At 38.2% G+C, this 23,590-nt stretch overlaps 5 protein-coding genes and 1 non-coding gene across 13 annotated transcripts; all 6 read left to right on the forward strand.

Moving 5' to 3' along the window:
- The first annotated feature begins 595 nt into the window (after positions 1 to 595).
- On the forward strand, positions 596 to 2,092 carry LOC125198548 (transcription factor bHLH47-like). Of its 4 annotated transcripts, none has more exons than XM_048096863.1 (4): positions 596 to 749; positions 992 to 1,107; positions 1,191 to 1,318; positions 1,506 to 2,092. In XM_048096863.1, the coding sequence occupies exons 1-4, from the start codon at positions 697 to 699 to the stop codon at positions 1,866 to 1,868; spliced, it is 660 nt and encodes a 219-aa protein (XP_047952820.1). In that variant the 5' UTR covers positions 596 to 696; the 3' UTR covers positions 1,869 to 2,092. The 4 variants fall into 4 exon arrangements, with proteins under 4 accessions (XP_047952820.1, XP_047952821.1, XP_047952818.1 ...); XM_048096864.1 differs by having other exon boundaries at positions 992 to 1,098; XM_048096861.1 differs by lacking the exon at positions 596 to 749 and adding an exon at positions 787 to 815.
- An 881-nt stretch (positions 2,093 to 2,973) lies between these two features.
- Positions 2,974 to 10,533, forward strand: LOC125198537 (thyroid adenoma-associated protein homolog). The gene is made up of 4 exons (XM_048096845.1): positions 2,974 to 6,455; positions 6,586 to 6,836; positions 7,179 to 7,775; positions 8,072 to 10,533. The coding sequence occupies exons 1-4, from the start codon at positions 3,090 to 3,092 to the stop codon at positions 10,452 to 10,454; spliced, it is 6,597 nt and encodes a 2,198-aa protein (XP_047952802.1). The 5' UTR covers positions 2,974 to 3,089; the 3' UTR covers positions 10,455 to 10,533.
- Positions 10,534 to 10,616: 83 nt separating this feature from the next.
- Positions 10,617 to 14,019, forward strand: LOC125198538 (protease Do-like 8, chloroplastic). Of its 4 annotated transcripts, none has more exons than XM_048096846.1 (13): positions 10,617 to 10,905; positions 10,983 to 11,125; positions 11,306 to 11,391; positions 11,494 to 11,592; positions 11,695 to 11,761; positions 11,994 to 12,069; positions 12,221 to 12,287; positions 12,540 to 12,757; positions 12,853 to 12,920; positions 13,048 to 13,127; positions 13,241 to 13,327; positions 13,420 to 13,527; positions 13,742 to 14,019. In XM_048096846.1, the coding sequence occupies exons 1-13, from the start codon at positions 10,748 to 10,750 to the stop codon at positions 13,868 to 13,870; spliced, it is 1,386 nt and encodes a 461-aa protein (XP_047952803.1). In that variant the 5' UTR covers positions 10,617 to 10,747; the 3' UTR covers positions 13,871 to 14,019. The 4 variants fall into 4 exon arrangements, with proteins under 4 accessions (XP_047952803.1, XP_047952804.1, XP_047952805.1 ...); XM_048096847.1 differs by having other exon boundaries at positions 10,767 to 10,905; positions 10,983 to 11,114; XM_048096848.1 differs by lacking the exon at positions 10,617 to 10,905 and having other exon boundaries at positions 11,073 to 11,125; positions 11,467 to 11,592.
- Positions 14,020 to 16,508: 2,489 nt separating this feature from the next.
- On the forward strand, positions 16,509 to 18,339 carry LOC125198576 (protein FEZ-like). The gene is made up of 3 exons (XM_048096896.1): positions 16,509 to 16,926; positions 17,081 to 17,358; positions 17,643 to 18,339. Exons 1-3 carry the CDS (start codon positions 16,740 to 16,742, stop codon positions 18,153 to 18,155), a joined length of 978 nt encoding a protein of 325 aa, XP_047952853.1. The 5' UTR covers positions 16,509 to 16,739; the 3' UTR covers positions 18,156 to 18,339.
- Positions 18,340 to 18,435: 96 nt separating this feature from the next.
- On the forward strand, positions 18,436 to 18,515 carry TRNAL-CAG. The gene has a single exon. It is a non-coding gene; the product is annotated as a tRNA-Leu (tRNA).
- Positions 18,516 to 20,900: 2,385 nt separating this feature from the next.
- LOC125198545 (interactor of constitutive active ROPs 1-like) lies at positions 20,901 to 22,974 on the forward strand. 2 transcript variants are annotated; one of them, XM_048096857.1, is made up of 3 exons: positions 20,901 to 21,052; positions 21,495 to 21,570; positions 21,656 to 22,974. In XM_048096857.1, exons 2-3 carry the CDS (start codon positions 21,557 to 21,559, stop codon positions 22,797 to 22,799), a joined length of 1,158 nt encoding a protein of 385 aa, XP_047952814.1. In that variant the 5' UTR covers positions 20,901 to 21,052; positions 21,495 to 21,556; the 3' UTR covers positions 22,800 to 22,974. The 2 variants fall into 2 exon arrangements, with proteins under 2 accessions (XP_047952814.1, XP_047952815.1); XM_048096858.1 differs by having other exon boundaries at positions 21,659 to 22,974.
- Positions 22,975 to 23,590: the final 616 nt, after the last annotated feature.

A 23,590-nucleotide genomic window follows, 5' to 3' on the forward strand; every position in this document is an offset into this window, starting at 1 on the left:
ACACTCACGATACTAGCTTAGTTTGTTCAAATCCAATTATAGGAATATGACCCAACTCATTTAGTCTCTCATATCTTTCTACGTTTCTTTTCCTTTTTTATAAAACCTCTACGATTCTGTTCATCATCATGTGTCCTCTATCCGACAAGTTATGAGATTGACTAGATTTTAACGAAAAGTCATAGGAGTAATCTAATTTTAACAAATGTAAAAGAATGCGGTTAAAATAGTTAGTTATATGTGGGGAAAGTAAGTTAGTGCCAGGATGAGATTTGTTTAGCAAATATAATGAAATACTATTATTTATTAATCGAGGGAGTTTTATGTTAACGTTTCAACTTTTTCTTCCTTACCCGAATTTATTTAGAATTTGTGATAATAAAATGCAGTTTAGTTTGATAAAATGTTTAATTCCATCAAATAATTTAAGTTAAAAAATTATACGTACTATTTATCTATCCTTTTAATAGAGACCGTCGTGTGTGAAGAACGTGGTAGCCGTCCACACTCCATTTGCCACCGTCGATGTCGCTAGTACCTCAGAAGGGTATATTAGTAAATCTGTTGATACCGTGACGCGCTCACGCGTCGGTTGTTCCGAGGCGCGCGCCATCCACACGCCCAGGCGTGGCGTCCTCACCCAATTCTGTTTTATTTCATCTCAATTAATTCCTCACCATTTCGCCGCCTCATCCAATGGCTTCTCAATCTGCGGATTCAGCTGATCATCGCCTCAAAACTCCCTCAAGGTGTCTATGGTTTCCATTCCTTCATTTAATTGCGTTTTTTACTACCTTGCAAATGGAAATTCGACGGTATTTCGTTAGGTTAATTATAGCTTCAATTTAAATTTTTTATCATTTTATTCACATGATGCAGAAATGCTTTCTTTATTATTAATCTTTGAATTTGTGATTAAGATGAATCCTTGTCTCATTTATCGAACTACTGTAGTGTAACTTGTGCTTTAAATGCCATTGCCGTTTCTCAGTAAAAATAATGTTGGAAAAGTTCCACGGAAAATTCACAAAGCTGCGAGGGAGAAGCTGAAACGCGCCAGCATGAATGAGTTATTCTCAGATTTGGGGAAGACACTTGGTATATCTGGTAATCTAAGTTTTTATGAACCTCAAATTCAGTTTGAATAGGATGTTAGTTTGAGGATTGTTATTGTTATGAATGCAATTCAGATGTGGATCATCAGAACAACGGCAAGGCATCTATGCTGAGAGAGACGATCCGGCTCCTCGGTGAATTGGCTACTCAGATGGACAGCCTGAAAAAGGAGAATGCAACTCTCTTATCTGAATATAATTATGTAAGATCTTGACTGATGCATTTTTTAGATGAATCCTTCTTTGTTTGTTACTTAAATAATCATGACTGATTAACATTCTTATAATTGTGTTTCCTGCTTTGTTAACCAAACCGATTCACAAAATTTGGTGTCTTTCAATTCTTGGAATATCGTCTGAGCAATCTTGGTGTGTGAACTGTGATGTCAGATCACAGCTGAGAAGAACGAGCTCGTCGAGGAAGCTTCTGGTTTAGATGCTCAAGTGAAGGGGCTGAAGAGAGAAATAGACGAGAGGGCTATCTGTTCAAACGCACATGTTTCTCAACCATCGACAACACAGTTACCCGAGGGCCATGTTGCAATGCCACTCGTCGGGCATGCCTCAGAGGCGGCAGCCCCTGTCGTTGGTCCTGTGCTGGTCGTGCCATTGCATCACGAGCCACAACTCCAAGGCTTCCCTAACCCCTTCCCAGGTATGGATGGGGCGAAGGTTCCCTCTGGTGTGAGCAAACCGCGCCCCCGTTACCCTTCGTCGTCTGATTCATGGCCTTCTCATATTCTCACCAAGTAGTGTAGAGTTGAATGGGATGGTTGAAGATGTTTCATAGTTAGTCAGGCAGCTTTAGTGCTGAAATGAGGATCAAATGGAGCATTTTGATTTTTGAGTTAGAATTCGATTTTCTTTGTATATTGGTTAGTATAGTATATTAGTTGAGGGATGCAAATCTTGTAGGGAACCGTCATTTATTCTGTAAATTGTTTCTACTTTGATAAAAAGTCGTGATTAAAACCGTAGTATAACGGTATAAAAAATGAGATAAAAAAGCAAAATTAAAATATAAACATCTAACATAATCTAAATCAAAACATACACATCGAGGATAGAAAGAGGGAGGAAGAGATAGAGGAGACGACGGCACAGAGAAGAAGATGAAGAGAGACGAAGTTGTGTTTCGCATAGACATGATAGGAAAATATATGAACTTATAGTAACAATATAAAATTGACACTATTGAAGGCGTCTGATATTATTTATTTACAAATTACAAATAGGCAGTACTACTCCATAAGCTTTGTGATAGAAATGATGTCATTTTATATGTCGAATTATATTTAAATTTAGTTCCAACACTTTCATAACAAATTCTCTCTAGCACTTGCTAATTCCATGTGTTTAATTTGTTGTTGTTGATGATTCGATACTTTTGTTTTTGTTTTGTAACATTTGCACATTGCTAAATAGAGAGTAATATTTTTTAAAACACATCCAAAGCACGAGATAAAAGGAAAATTTACATATGTAATTGCTAATAAAGATTTGGGTCTAATTTTTGGTCCCTTATCGTTTCATTTTTACTTTGAAATTGTGTATTAACTCTTCACTTTGTCATTTTTTTCAAACCTTAATTTAAATTTGTGCACATACCTTAGTTATTGTAAATATCGTCAGTTACGCATCTCGCACGAATCCAGTGTATAAACCTTAATTATTGTAAATGTCGTCAGTTACGCATCTCGCACGAATTCAGTGTATAAACCTTAATTATTGTAAATATCGTCAGTTAGGCATCTCGCACGAAAGAAAACAGAATCCCAGGGGCGTAATTGCCAATATCAATATTTAACCAAATAACAATTAGTTGGTCTTTATTTTATTGAAGAGCAAAACCCTAATAAAACAAGTCAGAATCTTTTCATTGCGGACAATAAAACTCCAAACTTCCGCCGCCGGCCACTTTCCCCACCGCCTCACGCCGGCAGTCTCGAAGTTCAAGCCATCTCGCCTCAAATCATGTCAGCGAAATGGCGTGCCATACAGCACCGCCACAAATACACTTACAGCGCGGTGCTGTTCCCGCCACACTTCACTGAGGCATTGAATCAAACACCTGATCGGTCCGCCTTCTTCTCCGAACTCAACCACCTAATTTCACTCAACTCCACCTATGCCCAGCTCGAACACGTCAAGAAAGTCGCTGCAGCGTTTTCCACTCTGCTCTCCGTCCCAAACGCCGACGAAAACGCAGTTTCCTCTGCGGTGAAGTTGTACTTGGAGATTCTCTTCCTGGAGAACTCGTTGCCGTTGCATAGGACATTAGCTTCTGCTCTTGCCAAGTGCAAGTACCACCGGAATTTGATCGAGGATTGCTTCCGGCTGCTCTGCGAAGAGTATGGCGGTGGGAGAAATGCTAGCAACGGTTCGAGATTCTGTGTTTCAAGAGCAGCGCTGTCGATGATGGGCACGCCCAAATTGGGGTATGTGGTTGAAGTGGTGGAGCAATGCGCCATTTTGGTGGCTTTGGATGTGATTTCTGGATTGCAGAGCATTGTTAAAGAAACGGATGAGCTATCTCGGCCTTCTCCGATTGTAATGGAGCAATGCCAGGAGGCACTCTCGTGTATGTACTACCTGCTTCAGCGCTTTCCCGAAAAGTTCTATGACAGTTTGAGTGATCAGAGTGTGATGGAGATGGCTTTTTCGAGTGTTTTGAGCATATTGAAGTCGGCAGCGTTTTCTAGGGACTGCTTTGTGGCAGCTGGAGTGTGTTTCTGTGCAGCCTTGCAGGTGTGCGTGAGTCCAGATGATCTTGGTGTTTTTGTTATGCATGGTATATTTAGTCAGCCTGGTGTTCGAAATCTTGATATCAGCCTTGATGCTGTGGTAGAGAAAATACCATTTAAGGGTAATTTGGTTAATGAGATACTTGGTTTTTCAACTCTTAGTAGACTTTGCTTGATAAGAGGAGTACTGACCGCAGTTTCAAGAACAGTTCTTGACACACGTTACATTATGGCAAGTGAGGGCTGTGTAGAATCTGGTGCCGGGGCTTCCACGGTCAAGACAATACTTTATGATGCTATTTTGCCTGAATTATGTTTCTGTGCTGAAAATCCTAGAGATGGTCATTCTAATTTTCATACATTAACTGTGATGCAAATATGTCTGCAGCAGATAAAAACATTACTATTAGGTGATAGTATTGGAAATGCGGATAATTATGATCCAATACCTGAGGAGATGGGTGCAAGGATATTAAAGATAGTGTGGAATAATTTGGAAGACCCTCTAAGTCAAACTGTAAAACAAGTTCATCTTATTTTTGATCTCTACTTAGACATCCAATCATGCCTTCATTGGGCGGATGGTAGTGAGAATATTAAGATGTTCTTGAGGAAGATTGCATCTGATCTTCTCTGTCTAGGGCCACGTTGCAAGGGAAGATATGTTCCTTTAGCCTCCTTGACCAGGAGGTTGGGTGGTAAAGCTATTCTAGAAATGAATCCGGATTTGCTGTTCGAAACTGCAAATGCTTACATTGATGATGATGTTTGTTGTGCTTCCACAACATTTCTCAAGTGTTTGCTTGAGTGTTTAAGAGATGAATATTGGAGCAGTGATGGTATTGAAAATGGGTATACAAAATATAGACGTCTCTGCTTGTTGCCATTTTTACAAGGGCTTGCTTTTGGAGTCGCCAAGCTGCGCTCCAACTTGAATACTTATGCGTTGCCAGCTCTACTTGACCTTGATTTGGACAGCATATTCTCTATGCTCACATTAATAGGGATTGAAGGGGATGCTAGCTCCTTAGGGCTTAGCGGAGATGACGGCTTCTTATCTGCCTCCGCAGATGTCAGTTCCACAGATATAACTTTAGGACTTGAACAGCGAATTGCAGTTTTGGTATCATTACTCAAGGTATCTCGTGGACTTGCACTTATGGAAGGAGACATTGATTGGTATGACTATTCAGTACTATCCCATGAAGGTGCACTACTTGATATGGAGAATAGTAATTTACACTGTGTTGTTTTAGTGAAGGGCATAGATGTTAAAATCCCAGTCAAATGGCTCGTATTAGCTTTGACTCATATAGATGAGTCACTTCGCATGGATGCAGCAGAAACTCTATTCTTAAACCCAAAGACGGCCAGTCTGCCTTCACCTTTGGAACTTAGCCTGATGAGAAGAGCTATACCTCTGAACATGAGATGTTGCTCTACTGCTTTTCAAATGAAGTGGAACAGCTTGTTCAGAAAGTTCTTTTCTCGTGTCCGAACAGCATTGGAGAGACAGATTAAGCTTGGTGCATGGACACCTCTTCCTTCTTGGAGTCCAAAAGGAGAGGGTTTATTTATAGGAGCTGAGGAAACCCGAATACACAGGGCGGATTATCTTTTTTATTTTATAAAGTGGTTTAGTCGTTTTTTATTCTTTTCCTGCTATCCTTCTGCTCCATATGAGAGAAAGACAATGGCTATGGAGCTCATACTGATAATGTCGAATGTTTGGCCTGTTGTTCCAACTTTGCATGGAAATGGGGATGGATTTTGTTTAACAAACAATCTGTATCCGTACAGTAAAGGTTATACATCACCTGATTCAACCTTGCTGCTTGTTGGGTCGATTGTTGATAGTTGGGATAGATTGAGAGAGTGTTCACTTCAAATTTTACTTTATTTTCCTACTCCACTTCCTGGCATTTGTAGTCCCGAATCTGTCCGCCAGGCAGTTATATGGGCCAAAAAGCTGATCTGCAGTCCACGTGTACGTGAAAGTGATGCTGGAGCTCTGACTCTACGGCTTCTTTTCAGGAAGTACGTGTTAGATCTAAGCTGGATTGTCCAGCCATCGTCTAATGTTGTCTCATTATGTTCTGAGGCTGAACAGTCACATGGGGCATATCAAATTTGCACACCCAGCTCTCCTGTTGTAAGTTATATGACATCACTTATTGATTGGTTGCTTGCTGCTGTGGAGGATGCTGAGAAAAATCTTTCAGAAGCATGCAAGAATAGTTTTGTTCATGGTATATTACTCGCCCTTCGCTACACATTTGAGGAACTGGATTGGAATTCCAATGTATTTCAGAATAGGAATGCTGAAATGAAGCATTTATTCGAAAGACTCTTGGAGTTGGTCATGAGAATAACTACCTTGGCCCTTTGGGTAGTCTCTGCTGATGCTTGGCACTTACCTGAGGACATGGAAGAAATGATGGATGACGAGGCATTGACTCTGGAGATTCCTAATGAGATTGATTCATCTGCCTCAGATTCTCAGATTGAGGTAAACGTTGAAAAAATGGCAGAGGAGGAGGAGATTAAGCCCTCTGAACAGATTGTTATGGTTGGTTGCTGGCTTGCAATGAAAGAGGTAATCTTAACATTACTGATTTCAATTATATTTCGCATAACTGTGAAAATGGTGACTATCAATAGAATTAACAGAGCTTTGTTGCTAGCACTGATAACTTTTCTACTAATTATTTTCAACTTATTTCTAGGTGAGCCTTCTCCTCGGCACGGTAATTAGAAAAATTCCCTTACCCACTTCAGATGAAATGAGGAAATCAATCTCTGCTGCTGATGAGTCCACTCTGCCATCTGATGCACTGCTTGATATACAACAACTAGAGACAATTGGCAACCATTTCTTGGAAGTCCTCCTCAAAATGAAACATAATGGTGCCATTGATAAGACAAGGGCTGGGTTCACAGCTCTTTGTAACCGCTTGCTTTGCTCTAATGACCCTAGGTAATGTGATGAAGTTCTTTTATCAACTGATGAAAAGGAGTGTGTTCATATCATAATTTGTTATTTCCATGCGTTTGAATGCTCATTTTTGTTCTTGCAATGCTTCCTATTTGGATTCTCCTGGTCTTTCTCTCGTTATTTCTAAAGAGTACCGATAATTATATATTACTCCTTGCTTGTGTGCACATAGCTAACCAATTCAATAGGGCCCTGATAAGTGATACCTCAAGTATATGTTCAAAGGCGGCGTTTGGGTGCCAAATTTTAGATCCACTTATACAAATTACTTGGAGACTCTGAATGGAAGTAACATGTTTGATTTTACTGCTGCTTCATGTGCAGGCTATGTCAATTGACAGAGTCTTGGATGGAGCGATTGATGGAAAGAACTGCGGCTAAGGGACAAACAGTGGACGACCTCTTAAGAAGAAGTGCGGGTATACCTGCAGCATTCATTGCCTTTTTTCTCTCGGAGCCTGAGGGAGCACCAAAAAAACTACTACCAAGGGCACTACGGTGGCTATTAGATGTAGTTACGAACTCTTTAGCCGATCAACTAAAAGCAAGCAGCATTGATGGTGTCTCTTGCAATGGGTCCTTGTCCAAGTCTAGCCAGGCAAATGGCAGCCCTCCAGCTTCTGTTACAAATGGCTATGTAGAAATGTCAAAGTTTCGGGATGAGGGTGTTGTTCCCACTGTGCATGCTTTCAATGTTCTTAGGGCAACTTTCAATGACACGAACCTGGCCACTGATACATCAGGTTTTTCTGCGGAGGCGTTGATAATCTCAATACGTTCCTTTTCTTCTCCATATTGGGAGGTTCGCAACAGTGCTTGTCTTTCATATACTGCTTTGGTACGTCGGATGATTGGATTTCTAAATGTACAAAAAAGAGATTCTGCGAGGCGAGCTATAACTGGGCTTGAGTTTTTTCACAGGTAAGATTCTTTAATCACAATTATTATTTTGTAGTAATTCTTTTTTACTCCATTTGTTAGGGGTGGGTGAAGTGTAGTAACTGCTACACCTGGTAATATTGTTCTCTGATTGGGTCTTACATAACTCCAATTATTGATGCTCCAATGTGTGTGTTATCAAAAATCAAATGCATAATGATTGTTAATTAGTCCTTCCTCTATGTTTGTTCCTTCCAAAAATTTGATCATACTTTTTTCTATTTTCATCTTTAGAATGTGGTTATGTTATTTGACTTATTCTTTGCCTTTCACTGTAGGTACCCTACATTGCATTCGTTCTTTCTCAATGAACTGAATGTAGCTACCGAATCACTTTCAGAAGGCTCTTCAGATGAGTTGGGATCCAACTTGAAAAATAATGTACACCCAAGCTTATGTCCAATGCTGATATTTTTGTCTCGGCTCAAACCTTCTCCGATTTCGAGTGAAACAGGAGATAGTTTGGAACCTTTTCTTTTCATGCCATTCATCAGGAGGTGTTCTTTCCAAAGCAACCTCCGAATTCGTGTACTTGCAGCTAGAGCTTTAACAGGTCTAGTATCCAACGAGAAACTGCAAATTGTGTTGCTTAATATTGCTTCGGAGCTGCCTCATGAGAGAAGCAACTGTTCATCCAGTAATGAGACATCCTGTTCTTTCAATTCGATTCACGGAATGTTACTGCAGCTGAATGCTCTGATTGATACCAATTGTAGAAACTTATCTGATCCCTCTAAAAGGGATACTGTTCTGCATGAATTGATTCAAATCTTAGCAACACGATCATGGATTGCAAGACCAAGACAGTGTCCCTCCCCTGTTCTTAACGGCTGCATGGTAAAGCTACTCGACAATATGCTCAGTATTGCAGGAACCTGTGAAGCGAGCAAAAGTGCTGATACTATTTGGAACCTCGTCTGGGAGTTATCTTCAGAATGTTTAGATTTAGAACCTGCTGGTTGCCCGTTGTACTTTGATCCAACTATTCAAGAACTCCGCAAGCAAGCTGCAACGTCCTACTTCAATTGTATTTTTGCTACATCTAAAGATATTGCTGAAGATGAAATTGTGGTCGGAAGGGCTTCCTCCACACCTGTTACTAGTTTGATGAGAGCAGTTGGAAACGAGGCTGTCTATAGCAGATTTCAAGAAAGGCTCATTCGCTCCATGTCGGATGCATCATATGAAGTGCGAATTTCCTCGTTGAAGTGGCTTTACTTGTTCCTGAAGAGAGGGAAATATACAGGTAATACTTGTGGGGATCAGTTCTACTGCGAGACTCTGAAAATGTGCCTGACTAATATCAATCTTCAAGATACGCTTGTGAAGCTTCTTATTTCAGAGAGACATCATAGATGCGTGCATTATCTTCTTAAAAATCTTTACACCTGGAACTCACTTAAATTTGAAGACAACCACCCCAGCCCGGAACCAAGATCCATTTGTGATATGGACCGCTCTTCAGTATTCAAGTTGTGGAACAATTTAGTTTCCCTGTTCAAGATTACAAGGCATGCGAAGACTCGACAAGCACTCATCTGCTGCTTGGGAGTGTGTGCAAAGAGAATTTCCACCTTATGTATGAACTTCATCTCCTCTGAAGTAGAGATGGAGACTGATCCAAGCAGAGTATTTTCTGATTTCTATGATGCATTGCGTTATTTTGTGGATCTGATTGAGCAAAACAGTGATGCTTCAGAGCCCGTTACCATGAGAAAGGCGGCTGCAGAGTCAATGATAGCTTCTGAAATACTGAGTCATGCTGCGCCCCTCGGATCTTTGATCTACAACCATCCAATCTCTAACGGGGACATCTCTTCTCGTTTCAAACAGGAAGAGGCCATCAAAATGTACAGTCGCAGAGTCCTCAATCTATGGCTGGCGTGCATAAGGCTTCTGGAGGATGAAGACGTCGGCCTCAGAAAAAAACTTGCTTTGGATGTGCAGAAGTCTTTCCTCTCTGGAGAGCCAACTGAAGACTTCGAACCTGCTGCAGGCACGAGCCAAGTAGAGAAAGTGATCGAATCGTGCTTCGAGCATCTCTCAACAGTCTTTGGCCACTGGATCGATTATATGGACTATCTATGCTGCTGGGTTATGAACATCGCAAACCACACTAACTATGTCTCATCGGGTGGAGACCTTGTGAGGCAGGTCTTTGACAAGGAGATCGACAACCATCACGAAGAGAAGCTCCTAATCTGCCAGCTATGCTGCTCGCATCTGGAAAGGATTCCAGTCGCAAAGATGAGCGAGGCGAGGGATCTTCTGCAGAAATGGAGGAGCAGATTCTTCGAACAGATGATGGCGTTCATACATGATCACGTCGAGAGAAGGCAGCGTGATGATTGGATCGGAGGAGTTGGCAATCACAAAGACACATTTCTACCACTTTATGCTAATCTGTCAGCATTTTATGCTCTGTCACACTGCCTCTTGGAAGAAGAAGATGAAAGCAGTCGCCAACGTATGCTCGGGGACGTTTCTGCACTCGGAGAGGCGATGACGCCTTTCCTGTGCAACCCTTTGATATCGAACCTTTATCTGGCAGTTGTCAAGTCCCATGAGAAGGATTTGGGGGAAAAAACAGAAAACTTGAACCAGAAATGGAGAGAGAATAATATCCTCTGGGGTGAATTCAATCCTTATTTTTTATTATGATAGGGGAAAACATTATATTTTTGTAACATCTTCTAATGACTGTTTTTCTTTTTGCCTTAATCAATACAAGGTTTGATAATTAATCCCTCCATAAAAATAAAAATTACAGAAAACAAACAAGAAAAAAAAGGTCGCTTTATAAGTAAAAGTCGCTGCTTGAAAGAGCGACTCTATCTCTATACTGAAATTGTGTTCATCTTCTTCAACTGCGACGGCAACCACTCAAGCAGACACCATTTCCGATTCGATTCTCTTTGTTTCTTCAACTTCCACGAAATTAATCAAAAGCAAAAATGCAAGCAATAATCATATGCAGCACTTCAGCAATTCCGCCTCTCAAATCCCTCACATTTACCTCCACTATCATCTCCGGCAAACTCCTCCCCTTTCTCGGCCGCCGCAAGCTCTGCTGCGACGTCGTATCACGTCTTCCCGTTCCTCCTGCTCCACGGTGAAGTTACAGATTCACATAATTGATTAATTAATTTTTTAATTTCTACCATTCTTAAAAGCAGTGATTTCTTGCAGAGGCGACGGAAAAAACCACCTTGAAGTCGTCGACCAAAATTTAACGCCGGAGAATTTTCCCCAAACGACGCGCCGCACCTTATTTACACGTTTATTAATGTGCTTTAGCTATGGATATCTTATTTCTTCGAGGTATTGTCCAGGTTTGCACCTATCCATTTTCCTTTTAGATATCCATATAAACTTTTTTCAAGACTCGGTTTTTATTATTATGGTGGATGGTGGATTTGGACAAGGCTTCGATTGCACATTGATATACCCTAATCAAGCATTATGTTTTAGATGCTAAATGGAGTAATAATTTAGGGATATGTATATTGCAGAAGCATATGCATTGGGAGATCCATCAGTGACAGTTGAACAAGTGACACCTTCTGTTTTCCCTGCTGGGGCACTTTTCCCATCCGAGGTTGATTTTTCTTTGATGGTTCAGTTCTATTTGATAAGTTTTTTCACTAAGTTTATTTGAAACTTTCCATGGCAGGTGAATTGATGTGTGTATCCTTGACAGGAAAGAATTGTCAAACTATTTGAGAGGAATACCTATTCTGTTGTCAACATATTTGATGTAACTTTGCGGCCGCAGCTTAACATTACTGGCATGGTTGAGGTGAGACTTTTTTCGTCTGTGATATAACTCAACACTTATTCACAAGTGCACCGGTGCTGTGTTATATTCTTTGTAACAGAGGAAATGGTTGTGAATGTCTAGATTCCCGAGGGAAATGGTTCAGGAGTTGTCTGGGATGATCAGGGTCATATCGTGACAAATTATCATGGTAAGCATGTTTGTTGCTCAAACAAGTTATTTGATAGTTATAATGTTTACATTTTGGTTGAGCTATAATGAAGCTCATCTGATGGGAGTATGATTGAAATTTTGTTGTTGTTTCGTAAATGTCACTAACCAAGAGTAAAATGGAAACACATCACTGCACTTTTGATCAAATATCTCATCCATTTGCTCCTTGTGTATGAAGTGAATTGATTGTCTCTTTTTTCATTGACCAGTTATAGGAAATTCTCTTTCAAGAAATCCTAGCACAGGCCAAGTTGTTGCTCGTGTTAATATACTTGCTTCTGAAGGGTAAACCTAAAATAGCCTCCCTCCTTGGACTACTATTTACAGCTGTTCCACTTTGCATGTCATACTCCGAGCTCATACCTTTTCCCTTTCAAATTGTCTTTCTTGCTGATTTGCCCTTCTGTTTTCTTTTCTTCACTTTCTTCTCATGAAGGATACAGAAGAACTTTGAGGGTAAGTTAGTCGGTGCTGATCGTGCAAAGGATCTTGCTATATTGAAGGTTAATCCACTACCTATGTATTCTACTTTTTTGGACTTCTCTTTCACTAATTTGCTACTTCAAGTAACTTAGAATCTTGACTCCAGTTAATGTGATTCGTCATTAAAAACCTGCAATTATATTACAATTATATGTTTCTTATGAGCACATTCCAGCAAAAGTAACCTTCTGCAGTAGTTATGATTATGAACTGATGTGAAGCAAAATTAACTGGTTTATATAGGTGATGATGATACTCCTTTTTCGTACCAGGTTGAAGCCCCACAGGAGCTGTTGAGGCCTATCAATGTTGGTTCGTCTCTGTCTCTTAAAGTGGGCCAGCAGTGCCTAGCAATCGGAAATCCGTTTGGCTTTGACCACACGCTCACAGCTGGCGTCATTAGTGGTTTGAATAGAGACATAAACAGTCAAACTGGTGTTACGATAGGTGGAGGTATTCAAACTGATGCTGCTATCAATCCTGGAAACAGGTTCTAGTTTTGGTCATGGGATCTGTCTAGATGTTTGGTCTCAGCATAAAACTGTTTCCTTTAGGATTCGATCTTGTATTTTCTGTGATGTGCAGTGGTGGTCCTTTATTGGACTCTAAAGGAAATTTGATTGGGATCAACACTGCGATATTTACTCAGACAGGTTTGTTCTATCCACTCTCTCTCTCTCTCTCATGAATAAAAGAAGTTAGGCCGACATATATACACATTACTCTTGGAACATGGATAAATGGTGTCTTGTTAATTCATTTTTTAACGTGACACAATAGGTACATCTGCTGGTGTTGGCTTCGCGATCCCTTCATCAACTGTGGTAAAGATAGTTCCTCAGCTGATCCAGTTTGGCAAAGTATGTGTTTGCTTTTTAGGTCCCGGAATTCTATCTTATTTTTTACTAAGAGTATGGCACTCCAATTTATGGACGAAATTCAGTGTACTTATAATGTAATCAACGCATGCTAGGTTGTTCGAGCTGGTTTGAATGTTGAAATTGCACCTGATCTTATTGCGAGCCAACTCAATGTTCGAAAGGGAGCTTTAATTTTGCAGGTACTTCCTATTTTTCCCAATTAGTCATAATATTTTGATCTCAACGAAGAGGGAATCAATGATATTACCGCACCGTTTCTGCAACGCTGTAGGTTCCCAAAGATAGTTTAGCAGCTAAGGCCGGGCTTCTACCAACCACAAGGGGTTTTGCTGGTAATATAGTACTCGGTGACATAATTGTGGCTGTGAATGACAAACCCGTAAGCCCCTTTTCACTCCACTCACTTATCTATCCCTCTCATTTAGCAACGAACGATATCAGCATACCATATCAAGGTCTACTGCTTAGGACATTACCTCCATGCTATACACTATGCCACTTCTAGCATTCATTTTCTAACAAAAGCAACTTATACTATCAGTATTCGAAACTCGTGTTTCCTAAATTCTCAGTGTTGTATGATTTGGGTGCAGATAAAGAACAGGGGAGAGTTATACAAGACATTGGATGAGTATAATATAGGAGAGAAAGTAGTGTTCAAAATCCAGAGGGGCAATGACAATTTGGAGGTGCCATTTGTTTTAGAGGAAACTAAGGCATGATTTGGCCCTTCCTCTTCTTCACTGCAGCAAGCCATTGTTGGTGGAGTTGATCATTCTTTTTTCTTTTTATATGTTTTTTCCCTAATTTTCTAGAGTATAGTATGATTTGATAGAGACATATTTCTTGGTATATATTTGCACTTCCTTAAGCAGTTAAACAATCTCTGTCTTCAATCAAGAAAATGACTCTACAAATTGGATTGCTAGGATGTCATGTTTAAAGACAAATTTGGGGTAAATGTGAAATGAAATAAAGATTTTTGATGCTGTTCACATTAGATATGAGTATTCATCTTTCCATTTTTTAATAATGATTAAAAATGAGTCTAAACAAAGATTTATTACATGACACTGACTAATTAGGGACAGGTGATACCGACTAATAAGGGACTAATTAAGTGTATGTGAATATTAGGAGTACTATTTATTTTCCTCTATATATGTTTAAATAAGATTTTTTTTTGTAATATCATAATGGTCATTTAACCTTAAATCTTAATCACTCGAATTGTGTGAAAGAGAGAATTGTATGATAGCACGTATACATATTGACAAACAGAATTATTTAATTTTCTACATTTTGTTTTTTTAGGGCAATCAATTGTATCATTGTCAATGCGTAATCGAAATCGAATTTAGAAATCAAAGGGCATTTGTTTCCAAGATCCCATCAGCTGTTAATTATATGATTAACTCCTTAGTATTGTTAATTAGATCCTAAATTGCCTCAAATCCAATCAACTAATCAGGGCTGCCCAAGCCACTTTTATTTTTATTTTTTAGAATTTTTCTAATGTCATTATTTAACATTGAATTTGGCTTATTCTTAATTGTCAACTTCCATCTCAATTTTTTAAATATTTTTCCCTTTGTTTTATTCAAACACTATGTATCAGTACTTTCACATTAGAGTGCTCATCATGGTAATCTATGACTTGCAGATTTAAACATAATTTGCTAGAGTTTAAAACTCAAACTCGAATTCTTGTTTAGAAGAAACCAGTTTCAAATCTTGAATTTCTAACTTAAGTGGAGTAGTATATATTTGAAGATACAAATTGTTAAATTAATCTTGATTGAACTCAATTGGTTAGACAATTCCTCTCTAATTGTTCCAACTGTGTATTCAAACAAATTTGAATGAATAATAAAAACAGAAAGGGGTGAAAATCAAAATACACATAAATGGAGGAGATGGATGTAACTTAGGTTGTAAGAATTTGACCGATTCTTAATTAGTTTGTACGCATGAATTGCGAAGGCCAAGGCAACAGCCCCCACAAATTGTAAGAACAGACAAAGATGTAGTTTTAAATATTCTCAAACGAGGACAATACTTTTAATTTGGATCTATTATTATACAAACGAGCTAATGCTGCCAAACTACGAAGTTTGTAATCAAAGTGTCAACTTTTTACTGTTTTAGCATTTGACAAAATAAATAAGGATGAGCTCCAATTAGTTACATTTGAATTTTTTTTTTAAATGACTAAAATTAAAATGGTCCTTTATTTTTAGAAATACAAATTTAGCACCAAAAATAATGTCTTTAACCATTCGTTTTATTGTATAGCTAAGCTTAGATACTATACATTCAACTCGTTAATTTCAATAAATATCACTTTTAAAATCCAATCAAACAACAACGCCCCACAAAGTAGATTCTGCCTAAAATATTTTTGCAATAACATTTGTATTGTGTTAGAATTACATAAGATTCCACTTTTAGTCAAGCAGTCAACGCTAGTAGCTCAACTGCTTATTTCTTGAAGTTCGGTAAGCAGTATTAAGAGGGTTATTTATTTCCCATTAAAGGCAAAAGATGATACCACTTAGGCAGTAGTTAATGCTGTTTGTTTAACCATAATCGGCAAGTATATAAATTATTTGTTGTTATAATATACTTAAGCGTGAAAATATCAAACTTCGCAACTTAATTACCCTTCAAAGCCATGTGATAATAATAAAAAATAAGTAAAAATATATGCACATGCAATATAAAAACCTAAAATTAAATGACTACACAAATTTTCTAATCAAATTAAAACTAGTGTCACAAGTACATAGAAGTCTGTCCTTTTACATGAGTTTTTAGAAAATATGTGAATAAAAAAGTTAGTAGAATATAAGATTTATTTACTATTAATATTTATAGTAAAAGTGAAACGAGATTCAGGTGAATGAACTCATCGAAATGACAAAAATTACTCATATTGCCTGATGGAAGGAGTAAATGTAATTACTACAATTAAAACAAGGCAAAATATGAATATGACAAGAAATGTAAATACTCATATCTTTGCCCAAAGAAACCCTCGAAAACGTAATGCGATTGCCCATGCAAATCTCTATTGCCCTAAATGATGAAGTAAAATTAAAGGAATCTCCACATCGAGTTCGAGAAATCCAGAAGATACAAGTCACGTGCTCACGTCTTGGATAAAAGAATGATGCAAGGAATAGAAGAATGGAATAGAATAGAAGCTCAATTTTGTATAGATCCAATGATATCATCAAACCATTATTTTATCTACACATTAAATTCTTGCAATATCTATAACCATATGTATGCATGTCTACCAAGATATTTTTCAAACACAACACATTCATACCAACATTAAACAACTAGTATATAGAAGGGTGCTTTGTCTCTAGTCTTTGATTTTAGTATGTGAGAGAAAATACAAACACCATATCCCCACACACAAATCAATCTTGTATTCTCATGGAGATCACAAATTTGGATCTCTATGAGTTCAAATACAAGTCCATGCCCTTGACTTAGGTTCTTCTATAGTTGTTTTTAAGAACACAACACCTCTTTCTTCAAACTAATTAATCATTTCTCTCTCAATCGATCTCTCTTGCCATGGATGAAAAGAATGAGTCTTCCGACAAGTGTGTGGATGATTTCATGCTACCGGGGTTTCGATTTCACCCGACCGATGAAGAACTCGTCGAGTTCTACCTCAAACGGAAACTTCAACATCGAACTCTTCCGATTGAGCTGATTAAGCAAGTGGATATATACAAGTATGATCCATGGGATCTTCCAAGTAAGAAAATAAGTTTTGTATTATGTTCTTATCCATGCATCATTAAATTATTATTATTACTAATGAAGAACAAGTCAATCTTTTATGTCTATAGAGACTATTCTCTTATATCTCTCTCTTTGTAACAAATTATTGTTGATTTAATTTGGGACAGAATTGGCCTCGACCGGGGAGAAAGAGTGGTACTTCTACTGCCCAAGGGACCGGAAATACAGAAACAGCACGAGGCCGAATCGCGTGACCGGGTCGGGTTTCTGGAAAGCTACAGGAACTGACCGGCCGATCTACTCCTCCGGTGGCCCAAGCTCCAAGTGCATCGGCCTAAAGAAGTCCCTCGTCTTCTATCGAGGCAGAGCCGCTAAAGGCATCAAAACCGATTGGATGATGCACGAGTTCCGCCTCCCCTCCGCCTCCACCACCCTCCCGCCAACTGTAAGTCATTTTCTTTCTCAAAATCACAAAGTTTGGTCAAATTCTGGTATGTTGAAAAATAATTAAGTTTGGATTTATTCAAACGTCCACGTGTGATATATTGTTGATGCTCATTTTAAATACGAGTTGAGGGCCTCATTTAACTCACTAGTGGTGAAGTCCAACATGTGATTTTTTTTATTGTCATATCAAATAATTGCGAAAAAAATCTAAACTTCATATATTTTTTGATTAATTTTAGAAAGTACGATGCGAACGAGAATTTGACCAAATTACATGTTCAGGGACAGGATTCATGGGCTATTTGCCGGATTTTCAAGAAAGCAAATTCCACAGCAAACAGGGCTGCTCTATCCCACACATGGGCAGCCGAAACGACGTCGCCCGACGCGTTCACCTTCACTCACTTCCCCTCCGACAACGACCCCAGCTTCTCCGCCAAGACATCCACCTTAACATCTGCAAATGGAGACTACTTCAGCTCTGGAAACCTCGTATTCTCCGAAGCGACAACCAACAAGAACACAGCCGACATGACCTCCGTGTACCTCAACCAGCCTCCGGCATTGCACCACCACTTCAACGGCGGATACTCCGCGATTGAAGCTAGCATCGAGGGCGAGGAGGATCAGAGAAAGAATCCGAGTGTGTGGGAGAATATTAGGGCGATGGGATTCCCATTCAGCCTGCCTCCGGCGGCGGCGGAGGAGGCGGTGGTTAATCTGCCGTGGGAATCGCCGCCGTGTCCAAGCGAGATGTCGTCGACGACGTACTCCACCAACAAGTGTTATATATAGTTATCTCTCTCTATATATGTGTGTGTGTGTGTTTGAATGAAGGTTGTAATAGTTTCCTTTCCAGCTCTGTTTTTGGCAAGGCAGAGCTTGTATAGAAACTATTTTTGCATTTCATGTGGATGTACAGTTCTCTCTCAACCAATGTGTTATTGTTCAATCAAATATGATGATTATTCATTTTTCATTTTTCATAACAAACCTTGCCACTTTGTTAACCAATTTTCAAATAACCTAATCCAAACATTATATATTAAATAATAATTAGAAGGTTAAACAACCAGTCAAGATGGCCGAGCGGTCTAAGGCGCCAGTTTCAGGTACTGGTCCGAAAGGGCGTGGGTTCAAATCCCACTCTTGACAATTTCTTTTCCTTTCTTGGTCTTTTTACACTTTTAACATTTTAAATCTGATATTATTTTAGTTATGTACTAACTTTGATATTATTTCAAAATTATCATTCTTCTTCCATTTTGTTATCCTTCACTGAATTTTTTTTTTTTTATTTCAATATTAGATTTAATTTTATAAAATTAAATTTAATATTTAGATTTTTAAATATCAATAAATTTTTTTAATGAAAACTATTAATTCATGGACACTATAAATATTGATTAAAACTATTAATTTTTGTTATTTAATATAATATTCAATTGAATTGAAGAAGTACAGAAAAATAATATTAATCATGATGGAAAAATAAGAGTTATTCTATTTAGCCTCCGTTCGGTTGTTATAATTGCTTGTGATTAAATATTATGAAGTTGACTAAAAATTTGATCCTACTTAAAATTTTATATAGGAGTATTTTTGTTGAAATTTTCTAGTAAATTTTGATTGTTTTCAAATTAATAAACGAAAATTATATTAGTCTTACATTAGATGCATATTTATTTCAGAATAAATTGTGTTATATAATCTATTTATGATTAAAGCTACTATTAAATATTGATTAAAACTAAGGCGTTGTCATACCTTATTGATTACATAGTACTATACACTATCAAATATTGATTATAACTATTAATTTTTGCTATTTAATAATTTTTATAATTAAAAAAATTTATTGATATTTAAAAATTAAAATTTAAAATTTTGTAAAATTAAATCTAATATTGAAATAAAGAAACAAAGTGAAGGATGACAAAAGGGAAAAAGGATGATAAATTTGAAATAATATCAATGCCACATCAGCACTAGCCCTTCCCATTTCACTAGGACTTCCCATAATAAAATTAATAAATTCACAATTAAAATTAAAATTTACGGCATTAAAATTTACTGCATTAAAATTTACGGAATTAAAATTTCGACATGAGCCGTATTTATAGAGTTTTTTTAAAATAAAAAAAATTAATTTTCGGTGGGACGGGACGTCCTACCCACGCCACAGTGGCGGACGTCCGCCCGTCGGCCGTCGATAGGCCCGAGCGAGGCCATCCGACGGGCACTCGGGACGAGCGTGGCGCCCTTCCCACCCACTACGGCGGACGTCCGGTCGGACGTCTGCGATGGGCGACCGGGACGTCTGCCATTGGAGACACCCTAATAGAAGTTCATTTAGGTTGGAAAAGTTAAAGTAATATAAAATCTATTTTTACATATTGATTTTATAATTAAATATAAGTGAAATAAGTTAGTGGAATGTGCAACCTACTTACCCTTTACGTAATGTGTCTCTTATTGTGTAACGGAAGGAGTACAAACAATAAATTTAATGATAACATTAGTAGCATTTATAATAGTTTTGTACCATAGTTTGTCGGCTCAATGTAATTCCAATAATTTTGTAGGATTATTGATGGGGCTGCATGATTAAAATAAATATTTTATTATTGCGAGAACATTAATATTTGCATTGGAAGTTTAAAATAACTCTATTTGCAGTTTTGCACTTACAATGCTTCAAAAATAAAATTTTCACTCTCAATAGTAAATTTTCAGAATTCAATGCTTCAAAATAGTTCTTAGTGGTTATATTGATTAATGACAAATGTTTTTATCTGAATTTCTCTCCATCCAACACTCCGATTACATGGAGATTATCTATTCGCATAAAAATGGCACAAGATGCTAAGACTCACCTTTAATTAGACAATGGTTGACACATAATTAAAGTGCTATTTCTCCTCGAGCTTATTAACACAAATATTGACTATCTTAATGTTCTTTTGAATATGTTTTGCTTTTCTAAACATTAGGATAGTGATAAAATGTAATCTTATATATAGTACAAATTCAAAACTAATCAACATAGCTTCAACATAGTTTCAATACAATATCAATACAGTGTAAAATTTTAAGATTTTAATGTCAACACAACATCAATTATTAAATACCGTTAAAATTGTGTTGATATTTTTCTGTTGATGTTTTTTTTTATCTGGTGACATTTTTCAATGATCCAGATCATAGTTTTGAGTTTGTACTTAGAGTTTTCATTTGATCACATTACCTAGACCTTATGTATCTTTATTGGCGCATTTTTTTTAAAAAAATGGCACAAGATGCTATTATGGTAAATTTCAAAATTCAATTTTGTGTCATTAACATTTAGGGAGAATTAAATTACAATTAAAATATTACTCTTTAAATAGATTCGGTTGGTATCACATTTGTCCGTTGGCGTCCCTCCATCCAATGTTTCTGAAATTACTCTCTTGTCCTCATCTCAACGGTTTATCCAAATTTATATCTCTATACGTAAAAATTCGAACTTTCAAACTTCCAACCTTTCTCTCTCATCTCTCCTTTTATCGTGTCCCAATAAGAGCTGTCATACATACACACAGGCTAGTGCACAATTGTCTTCATAAATGCCACAGCGGTTTCAAATTTAATGCCGCTTTGCTCTGCAAATACCCATCCAGTTTAACCTCTGCTCTTCAGCTATTCTCAAGGTCTGATTTTCTTATCATATGTGCTTCTTTTATTCGATTTTTGTTTCAATGTTTGTTCCTAGTTTTTGTTAATGGAGGAGTATCTTTTTTATGCGATTTTGTTTTGGTACTTTTTCGCTTCACATTGATTGGCGATATTGAGCTTTTTCCTCTGTGAATGATTGCTCTGCTCTCTCTTTTGCTTTACCCCTCTTTTGGCTGCTTTCATTTTCAATTGATTGTAGATCCACTGCTGAATCCTTTTGATTGTGAAATTTCGTTAGGAGTTACAGAGATTGGGGATTCTGCAATGTGTTAGGTTAGATTTGTGGTTGAATTCTAAAAGAAACCTGCGATTTGGTTGAGACTTGAGATTGTTATCTCCAATTTCTGTGTTTTGCAGTTTGAATTTGAAGGATGTGACTATTGAATTGCTATCTTATTGTTTCATTCGATTAAGCAGATCAAAATTTAGAAGTTCATTTTGCTGTTGAAATCATTGATTTGCCCTGAAAGAAGAGAGAAATGCGACGAACAAGGTATTTTGCAGTCCAATGAGAAGTCTCTCCCTATTTGATTGTGTTTTGTGATTTGGTTTTCATTTTGCTCTTGTGATGATCACAGTAGAGTAACAGAAGTAGCTCAACGGCAATCTCCTCGGGGGCCTCCTAACGTGAGGACGTCCAGCGCTGATTCCGATCCAACACATGTTCGTCCGAGGACGGAGAGGAGCCCAAAAGTAGGCGATGGTCGGATACAGAGAGGCACCCAGTCTAACCCGTCGAATCAGAAGAAACTAGGAACTCGAATTGCGGATTTGGAATCTCAGCTTGGCCTTGCAGAGCAGGAGCTCAAGAGTCTGAAGGGACAGATAGTGTTAACCGGGAGTGCGAAAAAGGTGGGGCAAGATCAACTTGAGAAGAAGCCTAAGAAACCACAGAAGGCTCCTGAGTCATTGGAAATCGTAGAAAAGCACTCGACTCCAGCTGAGGCGCGAAAAGTGAGCGAGAAGGATAGCACAGCAGTGTATGAAGCATCAGACGAAATCCAGGACGAAACTGATGTTTTTGAAGTTCCTAATGAGAAGACAACTGTGGAGGAGCCTAAGGCTGAACCAGAACTGCCAGCTGAAGATGATGAACTCAAACCTAAGACTGTTTCGTTATCAGTTGAAACGCCAGCAACTGCTGAGCCGGAGAATCCGTTGGTTGATGAGTTGGCTTCAAAGAACGAGGAGATAAACTTGCTGAAAGCCCGTTTGGACGAGAAGGAAAAAGAATTGGATGTTTTTCGTCAAGAAAATGAGAGCCTAAAGAGCCAGCTTGATGAGAAGTTGCTGAAGATATCATCGGCTCAATCTGAGGTTGATGGACTGAACCAGAAGTTGAGTGTGGTTAGCGAAGAACTGGAGAAGAGTAAACATGGTGCTTCCCAGATGAAAGAAAAGTTAGAAGCGACGGAAAAGGCCAAAGAGTTGCTAGAAAATGAGATGAAGATGCTTCGTGTACAAACTGAGCAATGGCGAAAAGCAGCCGATGCAGCAGCTTCTGTTCTGGCTGGGGGGATGGAGGTGAACGGGAGGAGGATATCGGAGAGATGTGGATCAATGGATAAAGTCTATGGCAACACGTTCGATCATGTTGGTGGGTATACGGGTTATGCAGGCTCACCTGGACTTATAGACGATGGAGATGATGATTTTGGAAGTGAAAAGAGGAAAGGCATCAGAATGTTTGGAGACCTGTGGAAAAAGAAGAGCCAGAAGTAGATTTCGACAATGCCCTCTTTTATATAAACTGCTTTTTCTTGAGGCTTATGACAATGGTTTCTCACCATTTGTTATTTGTATTGTTGTCTCTGTATCCTGATTTTTCTATCAATCACTGTCGTAGAAGTGTCTTCACCATTAATTATAATAGATATGTACTTAATTATGATTTTCATGGCTGCTCTCGTACGGTAGAACACTAAGCTCGTCATATTTCATCAGATGTTCGTCATTCCATGTTCATCGGTCACCCTCTGTAGCTCCTGCTTTCAATAACTCGAATCTTAAACGCAAATTTGAACTTAGATATACAAAGATCATCACATAAAAACTAGCTAAAAAGGGCATATCGCAATTACCCTGTCTCAATCTTGCACAACCATGTCTTCAATCAGCATCTTCATCTTCATCTTCCTGCTCTTGTTTAGCTTGTGTGCGGTGTCAGGAAGCAGCAGAAACGTGGGTTAATTTGCGTGTGGTCGGCCTAAACAATCCAGGGTTAGGATTAACTGGACCAGTGGCTGTAATTACACTTGACGTTGCAGGAAGCTTATTAGCAGCATAATTTCAGACGATGCAGGGAACGAGAAACTCTTGTCGTTGGCCAAGGATTGCTTGCAAGACAGCTTTAATTCATGCATGCTTTGGGCTCATGTGATACGCATTATGGGATAAGGTATGATATACTGTTTGATTCGGATAAGGGAGTGCAATATAACAACTTATCAATATCATATTTGGTAGAAAATGGAGTACTATTAGATATAAATATTTAAGTATACATGGCATGA

Source organism: Salvia hispanica, unplaced genomic scaffold, assembly GCF_023119035.1.
Source record: "Salvia hispanica cultivar TCC Black 2014 unplaced genomic scaffold, UniMelb_Shisp_WGS_1.0 HiC_scaffold_167, whole genome shotgun sequence".
NCBI classification, from domain to species: Eukaryota; Viridiplantae; Streptophyta; class Magnoliopsida; order Lamiales; family Lamiaceae; genus Salvia; species Salvia hispanica.

Coding starts and splice junctions, on each gene's coding strand:
- LOC125198548 (XM_048096863.1), top strand. CDS start 697: ATGGCTTCTCAATCTGCGGATTCAGCTGATCATCGCCTCAAAACTCCC. Junction 1,108..1,190: donor GAAGACACTTGGTATATCTG/GTAATCTAAGTT, acceptor AATGCAATTCAG/ATGTGGATCATCAGAACAAC. Junction 1,319..1,505: donor TCTTATCTGAATATAATTAT/GTAAGATCTTGA, acceptor CTGTGATGTCAG/ATCACAGCTGAGAAGAACGA.
- LOC125198537 (XM_048096845.1), top strand. CDS start 3,090: ATGTCAGCGAAATGGCGTGCCATACAGCACCGCCACAAATACACTTAC. Junction 6,837..7,178: donor CTTTGCTCTAATGACCCTAG/GTAATGTGATGA, acceptor CTTCATGTGCAG/GCTATGTCAATTGACAGAGT. Junction 7,776..8,071: donor GGGCTTGAGTTTTTTCACAG/GTAAGATTCTTT, acceptor CTTTCACTGTAG/GTACCCTACATTGCATTCGT.
- LOC125198538 (XM_048096846.1), top strand. CDS start 10,748: ATGCAAGCAATAATCATATGCAGCACTTCAGCAATTCCGCCTCTCAAA. Junction 11,762..11,993: donor TATCGTGACAAATTATCATG/GTAAGCATGTTT, acceptor TTCATTGACCAG/TTATAGGAAATTCTCTTTCA. Junction 13,328..13,419: donor AGGGAGCTTTAATTTTGCAG/GTACTTCCTATT, acceptor GCAACGCTGTAG/GTTCCCAAAGATAGTTTAGC.
- LOC125198576 (XM_048096896.1), top strand. CDS start 16,740: ATGGATGAAAAGAATGAGTCTTCCGACAAGTGTGTGGATGATTTCATG. Junction 16,927..17,080: donor TGATCCATGGGATCTTCCAA/GTAAGAAAATAA, acceptor AATTTGGGACAG/AATTGGCCTCGACCGGGGAG. Junction 17,359..17,642: donor CCACCACCCTCCCGCCAACT/GTAAGTCATTTT, acceptor TTACATGTTCAG/GGACAGGATTCATGGGCTAT.